The sequence below is a fragment of the Egretta garzetta genome, unplaced genomic scaffold (genome assembly GCF_000687185.1).
Source record: "Egretta garzetta isolate BGI_Z169 unplaced genomic scaffold, ASM68718v1 scaffold155, whole genome shotgun sequence".
Classification (NCBI taxonomy): Eukaryota; Metazoa; Chordata; class Aves; order Pelecaniformes; family Ardeidae; genus Egretta; species Egretta garzetta.
In genome coordinates, this window is record NW_009259613.1 from 1,181,056 (window position 1) to 1,195,858 (window position 14,803).

General features: G+C 41.7%; 1 protein-coding gene across 5 annotated transcripts in view; it reads right to left on the reverse strand.

The window, feature by feature from the left end:
• TNS3 (tensin 3) overlaps nt 1-14,803 on the reverse strand; it is a 187,194-nt gene that overhangs the window by 19,880 nt on the left and 152,511 nt on the right. For all 5 annotated transcript variants that reach the window (XM_035893956.1, XM_035893953.1, XM_035893955.1 and 2 more), the window contains 2 exons: nt 3,165-3,336; nt 213-856 (listed from right to left, as the gene is read on the reverse strand). In XM_035893956.1, the coding sequence (XP_035749849.1) occupies nt 213-856; nt 3,165-3,336 (816 nt within the window). The remainder of the gene's footprint in view (nt 1-212; nt 857-3,164; nt 3,337-14,803) is intronic.

Here is a 14,803-nt window from a genome sequence, read left to right on the forward strand (position 1 = left end):
TAGGGAAGCACAGAAAGAGTTCTGCAGTCTTGTTCTTCAAATAATGCATCCAAAGCCAGTGAATTGGCACCACTTACTGCAAACATTCAAGTCCTCTGTGCCATTTTCATAGTTTTTTTTTTTCCTCTGCCCACTTTTAAAATCCCCTAAATGCTTTTTATAAACTCATATAAAATCTAATGTATTTTGCATTTCTCTGATGTAGAACCTACCTGGCACTGGGGAAGTGCTTAACCTTTTTGAGAAATCGGGGAGGACATTTGGGAAGGGGATGCTCATTGTGCTTCCACTGTGGGGACTAGAGAAGCCACTAGAAGAAGGTGACACAGAGGCAAACGACCGGTCTCCTTCAGAGGACCTCTTTTTCTCTGGAAGGGGCGGTTGAGCATGTACGTTCCCTCCATGGTACTGCTGAACTGCACTGTTGTGGCTATTGTGTCCAGAGGCCACTGTAAGAAAGTTTTGCGTCAAAAAGCCATTGTCCTCAGCACTTGCCACTGATGAGCTCATGGTTTTAGGAGAGATGCTAGTATTGGCTACAAAAGTAGCTTCTTTCTCCTCGTGGTGCAAGCTACTGCCCCTGCTGCCCCCGCTGCAGCTCAGGTAGGCCCGGGCACTGCTGCTGACAGCAGGTTCTTGCTGTGGCTCTGCTGGTGAATTCTCCAGGCTGCTCAGGGTGACAACTTGCAGTCCTGGAGTTTGGAAATGACATAAGAGAGAGACATCTTGCACGGCATTTGAAAATTCAGAGGGCACAAGGTAACCTCCCGGCAGCCTGCTGTTTCCCATTGAAAGCTGGAGCGATGGGGAAGCTTTAGGGCTGCTTTCAAGCCAAGGACGTTCTGTTGCCGAAGAGCTGTCGAAAAAAGTGAAAAATTGAACAGAAAAATAAAACAAAAGCCGAATCATTCCCTTTAAACGTCACTGTACAACCCACACTGCAATGATCATCAAAGGTAACAAATGGCCTCAGACAGGACGATATCCTGACGGTACTCTTGACACCACGCTGGACCTGGCGATGCAGCTGGATCAAGGGATTCCATCCCCAACCTGATCACTCATCTACTTTCTGCCTCTTCTCACCCTCCACCTAGCCATGCTGATGGGACAGCTTCTGAGTTTGCACTCTAAACCAGGCCATCAAATTAATCACTCCTCCTTCCCCCTGTTTGAGGAGGTTACTTTTAATATGAAACAATTCAGTGAGGCTGTTCACAGCATTGCTTTACATATAGTGGTCCTGGAGATCTCTACATGGTGTGCTGAAGTCTACCTGGAAAAGAGCACTAGGAGGCAAGAATTTCTTAAGCCAAGGCTGCCATCAAAGGCAGAGGTTTATGAAAGAAAACTGACACTGCCACAGCAGTTCTTACATGCAAAGTCTCTTATGCTCATTAAAAAAAAAAAAAAAAAGATCAAGAAGAAAGAAAAGAAATGGGCTAAGGAGGTAGTTGTGCACCATCACACAATAAATGAAGAGCTATGATAAGACCACAGTTCACAAGACCCAACTCTTAGACCAGGTCCCTTTTAATATAATTTGTATTAAAAAAGGAAGGCAGGCAGGTCCAGTGGTTAATTTATTTCATGATGGAATCATTTTAATTGATAGAATTCCACCTGCTCCAGTGAAGAGCAGCAAATATCCTTCTAAACAAGACAAACTAAGCTTCTGATGAAACCATCTGATAAAAGTTTAAATTATCTCCTTGCTTCTAAAAGTGAAATGTGCTTAGACTGTAGCTGGAAAACATTGCCAGCAATATCAAATGCAGAGAGAACAAACTAATTGCGAGATGCAAAGCGGAAAGAGCTGACATAAAGATATATTAAAAAAGAAAGGATTTTTAATTAAATGGGAACTGTGCAAATAGATACTAGTAGGCTTGAACAGATCAAAGTAGAAGGGCCATAAAGAAATGCAAGGGAAGCAAACAGAAGAAGATATCATTGCAAGAAAAAAAATCCATAGCTGTAGCTATCTACCAGATGAAATGAAGAATGACAGAAAAAAGTATTTAGAGGGAGAACAAAATTTCCTAGATAAAGTTTGAAGTAGGAATGTGAACTTGATAATGACTGCATTGCCTGATAAGCTTTTAATTCATATCCACTCACAATGAAATGTTACATTGCCTCCTCCTCAGAAAATACTAACATGCTTTGTTCAGTCTTATGATTCACATTCATAATCACAAAACGAAAACATTCTTTCATAGTCCAAGTACTGACTGAAAATGAAATCAGTCAGATGGGAAGATAAACGAAAGATAAATAGGTATCAACATACTTGAAGTCCTCACTGAGAGTCTGACACACCAACCAATAGCATTCCAAATACTTACTGTGAAAAAGGAGCCAATTATCCAAGAATAGGATAATTAGCCACAAAGGAATGTTGTTACACAGTGATAGAGAAGGAAACCTAATCAACTGCAATGTAACACTTCATCTATTAAGTAAATATAGGGCACAGCTAATGACTGACCATTCACTGCCATGGTCTTCTGAACCTTCTAACAGTAACCTAGCACTCCTTGCTTGTTTACTGTGTTTCCTGCTATTTCTCATCTTATGCTGCAAGCTCCTTGAGAAAAGGACTATTCTGTAAATCTATACTACTGAAACTCTGGTCCAGAGCCCTACATGTTTACCACAATACAAACATGAAATAATAAAATCTTTCAGGCCTGGTGAGAAGTTGAAAGGGAGTCAGCTACTCACTACGAAAAACAAATCCCCTGACATTTTACTGACTAGAAACACATGTACTGCAGTGAGAAGAGTGCTCCCTCTCTCTTATATACAACTTATTCCAACATGAAACTTCACTAAATGCTTTTCAGTAAATAATTAGAGAAGCTGGTTAGGCACAAAGGAAAATATGTATGAGCATGTGCTAGCACATAAAGTAACAGAGCTATACATTCATATTTATTTTTGTATTCCTATTTCTCTTCAAAGCTAATTGTGTCCCTAACATAGAAATAACATCTGTGTACATGGTAATTTCCAGCTGGTGGACAACATCATCATTAAATGTCACAACCAAACTCAAAGTCCTTGGACAAATGCTCTGCAATGAAGATGGAATCATAACATCTTGGCTGGAAACTATAGTTATGAGAACTAAACAATACAGTAGGAGAATCTTTTCCTACCTTTCTCCCCCTGGGATAGGGCTGTTACTTGAAACAGTACATGAAGATGCAAAACAATGCTGAAAGGAAGGATCCATCTGCATGTTGGCCCTCAGTAAAGCAGGGTTAGTGCCCACCGTGCTGTCAGACACCACCACAGAGCGGTTAATGGCTTCTATGTAGCTTCGAGATTCTGCAGCAAAGGAAACAAAGTAGAAGGCAAGTTAAAAAACAATTCACATTTTTATAAACCTTGTACTGAAAGAAGTGTTTATAAAACAATGCTTTTTTCTTAATAGGGCTATAAAGAAGTGTTTTTATTTGTTTGAGCAGTAACATTTTATTTCGCAACATTACACTGATTGCTGAAAACATCCCGCGGGACAAATGGCAGAGGGAATAAAGATTACAGAATTGCACCACTCAAACTGTCTGATCAGGGTGCATTCTCTAGCCCTAAAGATGAGAACAGACCCATCTGTTCCAAGTTGTTTTGCATTCCACAGTTCACGGTGTTAATCAGGTATGTCTAGTCAAGTGTCCTATGTGACTATACATACCATCAGTGTGCACTTAAAACACCAAAGTGATAGAAAACTGGAGTATTAATTCAGACCAGTGCAGGGACCAATTCAGGGCAGTGGACCTTGTGGAAAATGACATGGAAAATGCTGAGGTACTCAAAACCTTCTTCACTTCAGGCTTTAACAGGAAGACAGGCCTTTGGGAATCTCAAGCCCCTGAGATCACAGGAAAAACCTGGATCATGGAAGACATACCCTTGGTGGAGGAGGACCAAGCAAAGGAGCACATAAATAAACTGGACACGTGTAAGTGCCTTGGGGCCTGACAGGTTGCACCCACAAGAGGCGAGGGAGCTGGCTGATACCACTGTAAGGCCACTTTTGATACTTTAGAAGGTCACAAATATTGGGAGAGATTCCCGAAGACTGTAAGGGGAGCAAGAGTCACTCCTATGTTCAAGAATGATGTGAAGGATGATCTGGGGAACTGCAGGCTTGGCTAGCCTAACCTCAGTCTCTGGGAAGGTGATGGAGCAACCAACCCTGGAAACCATTTCCGAACACATGAAGGAAAACAAGATGATTGAGAGTCATCAGCATGGATTTACAAAGGGGAAATCATGCTTATCCTCCCTGATAGACTTCTTTAGTGAACTGAATAGCCTAGTGGCTAAGGGAAGAGCAGTGGACATTGCTTATCTTGATTTTAGTAAGGCCTTTATCATGGTCTTTCATAACATCCTTATAAACAAGCTGACAAAGCATGGGTTAGTGTTGTGGTTTAACCTGGCTGGCAACTAAGCACCACGCAGCCGCTCGCTCACTCCCACCTCCCTCAGTGAGATGGGGGAGAGAATCAGGAAGGAGAAAAAAGGTTAGAGCCGTGGGCTGAGATAAAGACAGTTTAATAAGAGAAAATAATAATAATAGTAATAACGAGAATGGTAACAGAATATACAGAATATACAAAACGAATAATGCACAATGCACTTGCTCACCACCCGCCGACCAATGCCCAGCCCGTCCCAAGCAGCGATCACTCCCCTCACAACCGACCAACTAACTCCCCCTGAGCATGATGTTATATGGTATGGAATAGCCCTCTGGTCAGTTTGGGTTAGCTGTCCTAGCTGTGTTCCCTCCCAGCTTGTTATGCACCTGGCCGAGCAGGAGAAGCTCAAAAAGTCCTTGAGTAGTCTGAGCACTACTTGGCAACAACTAAAACGATCAGCATGTTACCAACATTCTTGTAGAACTAAATCCAAAACACAGCACTATGTTAGCTTCTATGAAGAAAATTAACTCTATCCCAGCAGAAACCAGGACAGTTAGATCTAAGTGGACAGTGAGGTGCATTGAAAACTGGCTGAATGCCTGGGCCCAGAGGCTTGTGATCAGCTGCATCAAGTCCACTATGAGAAAACTCACTAGCATTACACCCCAGGGACTGATACCGGGGCCATTACTGTTCAACACCTTCATTAACAACCTGGATGATGGGATAAAGTTTCATCAGCAAGTTTGCAGACAATATAGAACTGTGAGGAGTGATCGATAAACCAGATGGTTGTGCTACCACGTAAAAGTGAGAGAAATGGGCCAAGAGGAATCTCAAGAAGTTCAACGAGAGGAAATGCAAACTACTGCACCTGGGAAGGAATAATCCCAGGCACCAGTACATGCTGGGGGCCAACTGGCTGGAAGACAGATCTGCAGAGAAGGACCCGGAGGTCCTGGTGGACAGCAAGCTAACCATGAGCCAGCAACGCAACCTCATGGCAAAGGCGATCAAAAGATTCCTGGACTGCATCAGGCCAGCATGCCAAGGGAGGTGATCCTTCCTTTCTGCTTAGCACTAGTGAGGCTACCTCTGGAGCTCCGTGCCAATTTCTGGGCTCTCCAGTACAAGAGAGACATGGACTTGCTTGAGCAAGTTCCGTACAAGGCCACAAAGATGCCTGGGGCATCACTGGGACTGGAACATCTTTCATAGGAGCAGGGGCTGAGAGAGCTGGTACCATCCAGCCTGGAGAAGAGAAGGCTCAGGGGTATATTATCACTGTGTGTAAAAACCTCATGGGAGGGAATGAAGATAAGGGAGCCAGCTTTCTCTCACTCTTATGCTCACATGAGGAGAAAAGGACAGAACTGGGGTTGAAAGGCAGCTGAGCAGCACAGAGCAGCACGGGGTTTAGTTACCAGTACAGCTACAGATTTCAGGTGTGACTTTGTTCACACCACACACACAAAAAAGTAAAGCAACTGTAAACTTTTCTTCCCTAATAGCTTGCAAATAGCAGTGGAGTAATTGGTGTCTAAATGGATTCAAGTCTGAACTATGTTCAACTTAATTATACTGGACAAAAATACTATGGGATATAGTTAAAATAGATGCATCTGGATGAGGAATAATGTGGATGCTATTACTGAAGAGCTTTATACAGGAACAGTTCTTTACAGGTGCATTTTAATAACCAGTCAAGCTCTAATGAGGATTATATTTAATTATTCTGGTACCGTCTAAAGCAATCCAACACATATTCATATAAGCCCAGGTTCCATGGCCCTACTTTCTACCACAAAAAAGGCCACACACTAAGATACTGCAAATGCCTGCGCATCTAAATAGCTTCATGCACCTGAGTAGTTCCATTGACCTCAACGCTTGCAGGACTGGAACCCAATAAGACAATCACACATTAAACCATCTCTAATTACTGTCTCTTGAGTAGATACACTTCAAAAGACTGAGGGAGAAAAAATACACATGAAAGTTACAAAACAATTCCAGTCCTACAAAAAGTTAAGATCCTGTTAATGCATCTTTTGCATAAGGAAATCTTTCTAATGTGAAAAGAAGGAAGGTTCTTACTATTTCTGTGAGTGCCACTGAAATAAATCTAAATAAATCTTCTTTTCCCTTCAATTCACGGCAGAGCCTAGCTTTGCTACTATTTGAATGAGGAGGGTGCAAGGTACTTAAAAGAAATGCCTCAGATAAGAAAATCTGCAAATCAGTGCCCTATTTGAATTCCTCACATAGCACACATACTGTACAGAGCAAACATTTAATTGGATGAGGGAAACTTCAGAAAACTGCAACACTGTCTTTTAACTATACCCATTACTTTAACCATATCCACCCCAGCCATGAAAGTGAACTTTAAGGAAATACTGCAGAAATGTGTGTCATGTGGAAGAGCTAGAGAAATCTGAATCTGTATGTATCTAATAGATCAGATACTGATGCAGATGAAGCAGATGAAGCTACTGAGAGCAGCATCTGTAAGGCAAATATCCTAAGTGCAACAGACATCTCATCGCTGCACATGAACCTGCAGATACTTCCCAATTACACTGCAGCTTGAGAGGACTCTGCTATTGTACGGGAGAGGTTAATGCATTCCCCACAGGCATGGGAATTATGATCACAAGCTTAACTCCACATGCTTGCCTGTTTTCATGCCTCTGTGTCTGTTCCCCGGATACTGGACTATATAGCCACTGGACTTGCAGTTACCAAGAACCCAGGGGCAGCCAGGGGAGCGGCGCTCCTTCTGAAATAGCTTAAAATCACTCTAATGTGATCTCAGCTATGTGCACAACAGTTAACCTAAAGCATTTACACAGCAAAGTCCTCTCCTCCCACCAATAATAGCACTCGCTTCAAGAAACGGACCAACTTGATTCTCCCCTCTTTTAAGCCTTAGACTGTTGCTATTACCTTTAGAGCAAGGAACACTGCGTGAGGGAAGGACCACTGTCACGCTCACACATGCAGCCTTTCTTTTCATACCCAATTTTCACAGGTGTAAAATACTAAACTAAGAGTAAAAAAAGCCACTGGCAGCCAGGCATGTAATCTGCAGAAGAACACAAACTCTGTGCAACTCTTCTCAGGCTAGAAACAAGTACATCTGAAAGGCACTTCCCATGAAAGCAGCTTTGTTTATATTTCAATTAAAAACAAGCTTGCTGAATATTTCAGCTATGTCCTCTCTATTGTCTGATGCATAGTCTGCACTCACCCATCAGCTGTTAACCCTTTATCTCACGGAATCATTAATTCAGTGCAATCTCATAGCTTCTACGGGTTTTCTGTATGCATTGTATGAACTCCCCTGGCATGCTTGCTGCAAAGCATTGGTGCCTCCTGCTGCAGACCCCTACTACATCTATGCCATTGTATCTGTGAGAACACCAACAATGTAGAAGTGCAGCTCCCTACTTAAGGAAGTGACATGACAAAACCAGGATCATTCCTGTTCTTATCTCTTCATGCACCTGGGTCAGACCTGCATATCTACAATTACACTACTGAAAAGTGACATTTAGGAAGAAAACAAATACTATTGTCCCCACATGCAAGGCAGAAAAACACCCAACTCACTCTTCTACTGTCCCACTTGGCAGCAAAGGGCAAATACTTGTAAAAGTTGCAAGCTTCTTTCAGTTGTAAGCAGAAACTCCTGGATATGCTTAGGACACAGCTATATAGCTATGTTACAGACTAACCTGCCTTTTAATCCACTAAATCTGTTAAACCAAAAAAGAAAAAGGAACGCCCCACCCCCAAAATCCACCAAAAAATCTCAGAGTGGCTTAATCCATGCCATGGTCCAGATAAAAGGTATGTAAAAACATTCCTTTTCCTCTTTCTTGTGGCAGCTGAAGGGCAAAATCATCTCACAGTTTTGGAGACAAGGGTCCAACAATGGCAGGCAAGTGAAAGGAGCAGTCATTCTACTATCATACCTTGTATTTTAGCAGCTTCTCATACATTCCCACCTCTGTAGTAATTTTTGTGAGAAGGTGATAGCTAACCTGCATTGCATGAGCTTGAAAACTCCAGTCAAGATCTTCAGTTACATCTTTTGGGGAAAGGGAGCTCTAAGCCATTGTTCCGCTTTCAAAACCCTGAGCTGACCACCCCCAAACTATCTCAGGCCAGCCTAAAAGCCAAATGGACACAGAAAAGCATACTGCTCTGAAGTAAGCCAAAGTAACCGAGCCACTGCCAAGTCCTAAAGAGCAGCAGAAGGATAAAAGAAACTTTGTGCAATACTTTTAAATTTCACAGTGTATTTCTTGATCCATCCTTTGATGGCTTCAGAAATGATGAAAAAATCCAGCCTAATGAAACACTTGCAAGAAGCTACATCAGATGTGGCTCTGAGACATTCCTCATACCTGCACTCTCATTCAGAGGTCCCTCTGCTTCCACCTCTCACTGTTCACAGGAACAGCTGACGAGCCCATTCCTTTAGACAGATTTCCTGGCAAACTCATCCACAAAGACAGAACAGAAAGCATCTAGGAATGTAATGTAAGAGTGCTTGCTATTTTCTCTACACAGTAGAAGTATTTTTTAGTTTTGGATAGTTGCATTCCACTAAGGACTTGATATTCCTCATTCAACCATGACTCACCTTGGACTTGACCTACCAGACAAGCATTCTCAAGATCCTCCCTTTGAATCATCTCTGAAAAAAAGCACACAGTACAACCCAGCATTCACCAAAAACTCCATGGTATTTTGCAGCCTGGCATCCAGGTGGCTCCAACCACCACCACTTGGGCGTTTACATTACTGCCAATGTAAACTCCACCACAGTGCTGAGCTGTTTCCCACATCTTTCCATCCCACATCTAGGAAACTCTAAGAGTTTCTCTGACAATAGTCTCTGATGATACAACCTTATCTTATCCAAGAGATCGAGGGTCAAAAGATGGCCACTTCCCTTTTCCAATATTAAATTTTATTACTCATTAAGCAAGTCACTGCGCCATTCACCTGAATGCCTTGCAGAAGATTAAGGCTCAACTCAGAGCTGAGACGTTACACGTACAAGGAAAGGTAGAGCAAGAATCAAAGAAAACCATAGTCTTTAGTATTAAGCATTAGAGACACAGTGGATGGCTCCACGTCTTGAAGTGTATTGGCAAGTCAAAAAGTACCATATGAAGATCTCAAGTGCATTTTATGAATGAGGTTTGTTTAGATATGTTTCTTTCCAAACCTTAAAATCTAAAAAAGGAAAAAAGTGGAGAAGGCTTTATCAGGTAAACAATCAAAACAAAAACACCAACAAGCAAAGTACAGAGCTAATGATACTGAGTAGGCACAGTTTAGGTCTTCTAGGACATTTCAGCAAGGGAAATGTTGATGGGAAGATTAGTTGGAAAATCACAGTTTCAAAGAAAAAATTGGAGCAAGGAAGAGAGCTTCAGTAGAAGAGAGGTACTGACATGCAATGTCCAGTGACAGCTAATTGGACTGGATGAAGTGAAAAGGAGCACACAATTCCAACTGCACGGTGTTAGTATGGAGTAGCAGAGGCTTATACTGCTATGTAAAGCCAGAAACCCTGGAAACAGTGAATTCATGACAAAAGGATTTGGCTCCCTGGAAAATGAGTCCCTCCGGCAGCTGACAGAGTGCTAACAACAGAATTGGCACCAGTGAAGCTATGGAGCTCTTTAGCAACCTCTACAGTGCTCACGAGAAGGCCAGAACTAAAAACCCTGCATATGGAGAAAGGAGACGGCAAGATGGCCCACTTAAACCAGTTTACAAACTAACACCTTTCCAAGTCCACTAGCATTGTAATGTTCTTACATGGTCCTGATTTTCCAAATATTAAGGTGCCAAAATCAGTGAGACTGAGATAATGCTGAAACTCTCTTGCTTTCAGTCTGCAAACTATTGACTTTACTGAAACTCTGACCTTTTATACTTGCTATATTCTGCTTTCAATTCCACAAAAATACAGTGAACCAAATTACTCCCTTCCATGAAACCCACAAACTTTGGTGCCACTGTTCCTTGCTTTCCATAGAATATGCAGAAATCAGTGAAAGATGCTTAAGAGCTTGTCTTTTATAATTTCAGTTGCCAGAGAAGGGAATAACTTTCTTACCTCTTTTGCATATGCTATCCTTTCCAATACAAGTTGCTCCACCTCTCATTCAGGGCTAAATTCCCCCAAGCTGTTGCTGCTAGCCAGCTTCCACCGTTATTTCTTAAGCATTTCAAACAAAGAGCTATGAGAACAACAGCTAATTTACTGTATTACTGTTTCTTTTGGTTGAGAAAAGTTAAAACACAAGTAAGCTAACCTAAGCCATAGACACTAAAAGCAAAAACCCTAACAATCCCAGGCAGCAATAAAACACCTTCCTGTTTATGATCCTCAAAAAAGTAGTTAGTTGCTTTATGGTCTTCACATTTCTGATAGATTTGGAGGGTTTATATTTTAGAAAACAGGTATCTGTTAAGAAACTTTCCAAACAACAACTTGGAGATTGTGATGACTGTCATCATTAGCTCACTTTTCGTTCCAGCAATCTCCCCCCAAAACCTGCAGCAACCAAATGCTGAATCAGCACCTCATCATTTGGCCCACCATAGTCACCAAGCTATATAAAATATCCACTGCCACAGAGCTGAGGAAGCATGAAAATCTGCAATATTTTCTACACATATATTTTAGAAATAAACTGGATTTTATACTGTAAGATTAGTCAGCTATTTGACCGACTTTTGACCATAGCAACAGAACCCCTGCTTTTCCCAGTATTGCTTCAAAACTCAAATTTAGAAAAAAAAAATCCCAGAACACTAAACCAGTTTTTAGCTTTCCATGTTTTTTTGCTTTTTACTTCACCTTAGCAAAAATGAAGGCATACCAACTAAAGTATGAAGACCCTGGTTTGCTCAGATTAACTCCCCCTCCCACAACTGAATATTATCAATTCACAAGAAATTTGGAAATCCAACTTTTTCATTTTCTTAAGAAAATCTGACAACTTAAAATAAGAGTTAATGTCCATACCAATGAGACTGCTTCACCGAACGACACTGATAAGTAGAAAAGGGATAATATAAAGTCCATCTTTAAGAACGGCAGTAAGTATTGGGACCTTGGTGCACTTGAGGACTGGGCCAACAGAAATCTTATTTAAGAACAACATGAAACAAAAGAAGTCTGCACCTGGGGCAGAGCAAGACCTTGCAACAATACAGGCTGGGATTCAACTGGTAATTAGCAACCCTGCTGAAAAGGATCAGGAGTTCCAGCAGGTATCGGGCCGAAAGATTTGCTCTCACCCCAGATAAGGCATACTGAGCTACAGCAGGAGAAACACAGCCAACAGATCAAAGGAAGTTGGTTATTACCCCTCTGTCTTTGATGCTGGGAAAGCTTCAGCTGGAATACTACACTCAGTTTTAGGCCATCAGTTCGGGAACATGAGAAACTGGATGGGATCCTGTGGAAGGCTACCAAGATGACCAGGGGCCTTGCTCACACAACCCATGATGACAGGATAATGGAGCTGGGCTTGTTCAGTCTGGAGAAGAAAAGCAACTAGGTGGGGAACCCAAAAGCAGCCTGAAATTACTAGAAGAGGTTCTCTTCTCTACCAGAAGAGACAACAGAGCTAAATTCTAAGCAGTGACAGACGAAAAGGTCTTGGGAAATTCTTCCTAGAAATCAAGAAGAGCTTTGTCACTACGAGCAGTGCAACACTGGAATTGGTTAACCACGTTTGGGGTGCAACCTCCATCAGGAGGGGTTTTCCTGACTCAAACTAAGCAGGACCCAGTACTTGGTGACGGTCCTGTTCTGAGTCACAGGTTGGACTACACACCCCCAGAGGTGCATCTCAAACATAATTTCTATCTTTCTATGGTAACACTAATTTCCTCATACAGAAGAGTCTTAACACAGTAATTTCCAAACTTTTTTAGTTGCCTTTCCCATCGATAAGAAATTTTTGAACACACACATTCAATATAAGTATATTTATTTATGTATTGATTGTATACATGTACTACTGAAGTCTAAGATTTTCTTCCCACACCCCAGTGGATCCTCCTGTTGCATCACCTGGGCTGCACACACTCCAGTTTGGACACCACTACTCTAATACACTGTCAGAAAAAAAGGGCAAGCAGTTAAGGGATAAGAGGGTTGTTTTTTTTTTTAGTTTTGGGGATTTCGTGATTTGGTTTGGTTTTTTTTTTAATGCACGGAACAGGGGCAGATTCTCTGTTGGCCTGGAATCTGCTGGTTTTTATGCACATCCATAAACTCTTCTTCACAATTGCCTATGTTCTTTCAGAAGAACACGCCACAAGCCAAAATCATGTACCATCATGGAAAGCACCTGCAGTTCCTCCACTTTTCAAAAACCCACCAATAGCAAAAAGATGTAACAGAACAAGTTTTTCACACTTGTGAAGGAAAAGACAAAGTTACTATTGCTTGGAGATTCTGCTAATGCCTGTTTGAGTGGATCAACTGTCTTTGCAATTAGTTGGGCTGAACCTGGAGAAACTATGAAGATGGTGGCTCTAGCATCCACATACTAACTTCTCTCCACTAGAAAGGTCAGCTTCAGTTGCTTCATTGAACAGTACTGAGAAGGATCTCAGTGGAATATGTGTTACATGCTTGGCTCTTACAAAAAACATAACACCATGGTGGATGACAACCTGGGAAATAAAACAGCAAATCTGGAGAGGTGGTAAAATATTCCTCAGAGACATTTATTTGGTGGAAGAAATAACACATTCAACAGTTAGAACCCAAATTGCTAGTAATTGAAGGTAAGCTACACTGCAGTGCTGCAGGCTTCTAACTTCATGCAATTATCTATTATGTGCATTTAGAAAGTGTTCATTGTGTTTTGGGAACCCTTAAATGTATTTAGAATAAAAAAATCCACTCTTGCCTTATGCCTAAAGAGAGCTGTAAATCATTCACACTGCCCCTTGAGGAAATATCCTTGGCACAGCCCCAGCAAGCAGCCGCCCCAGCGAGCACTGGGTGAGCAAGGCTGGCGCTTTGCCACCTCCAGGGAGGATTCTGGCCTGCTGGCAAAATGCGTGACAAGAGTGGGTGCACACTGGGACATTCCTGCGTTCCGGCAACTTCTAGCTCCCATAACAGCCCACAGAGGCTCCCGCCAGTAACAAACGAATGCAGCCTCTGAAGCCGTGCCAGGGGTCAGCTTATTTCCAGGCAACCCCAGCATCAGGAAATTCACTGCACTTACCCTCTGCCCCTGTCTGCACAGGGATAAATATCAAAAAGATGATTTACCAGACCCCACTTTCCCCCACCCACAGTCCCTGCCCTGAAGATCTTACTATCCAGCTTCTTTTCTACTGAGGAAATAGCCATTCCATTGACAGACCCTTACACCTCTTTACAGACGCCTGGTGTCATACATTCATTCAAAAATACCAAAATACAAAAAACTTAAATTTGCTGAATAGAATTTGCAATGCAGCATCTTCAAAGCAGTAAAATTCTTATCACACCTTTCTGAAGGACTTTCTTATACTAATTTGTTTTATTTTCCCAAATTGTACCAGAAAAAAAAAAGAAACATCCCCAGGGACTAAAGCAGTCAGTTGTGCATGTCTTCTCATGTAAAAGATCTTGCAGATGCTCTGCTATTGACTTTAAGCATAGCTTTGCTGTCTTAGGAATGCAAATCAGCTGTGGAGGCATCTCCTCAAGCCATCTGGGTCACATGCAAACGTAAAATGTGACATTTATTAAAACATTCTTTAGGAGAGAGCCACTGTCAGTTCATAACGCATAAACAAGAGCACTACTATTCTGCCTTTAAGAAGAGCAGATGATTCAGTGATGAACAAAATAAAATCCAACAAAACCATTAGAATATAATTATTAACATGCCCGCACTAAGTTTTCACAGCGAATTATTTAAGTGGCTTTAGAGACAGCCAATTCCATTCCTACTGTGGTTTATCTCGTAATGGAATGTCAGATATTCACACTGCTGAATATAACAATTTTCATCAAATTGTAAAATTAAATTGCAATAGTTTATAGAGGGGCGGAAAACCCACTAGGAATCAGAAGTGTACAAACTGGTACCTTCAAAATGAATAGCAATATTTTTTCAGGCAGAGTACCCTGCAAGACCAAGAACCTTTCAAGAAAAGAGGGTAAAATGTTTACCCCATGCTCCAAAGTTCATTAGCTATTAAAATTGCTTGAGATGTGGGAGATGCAGATCCAGGTTGTCTGTGCTGAACTGAAAAATGCAACTCTATCTACAGTCTGTCTCCTGACAGATCCACCACAAAGCCAAAGG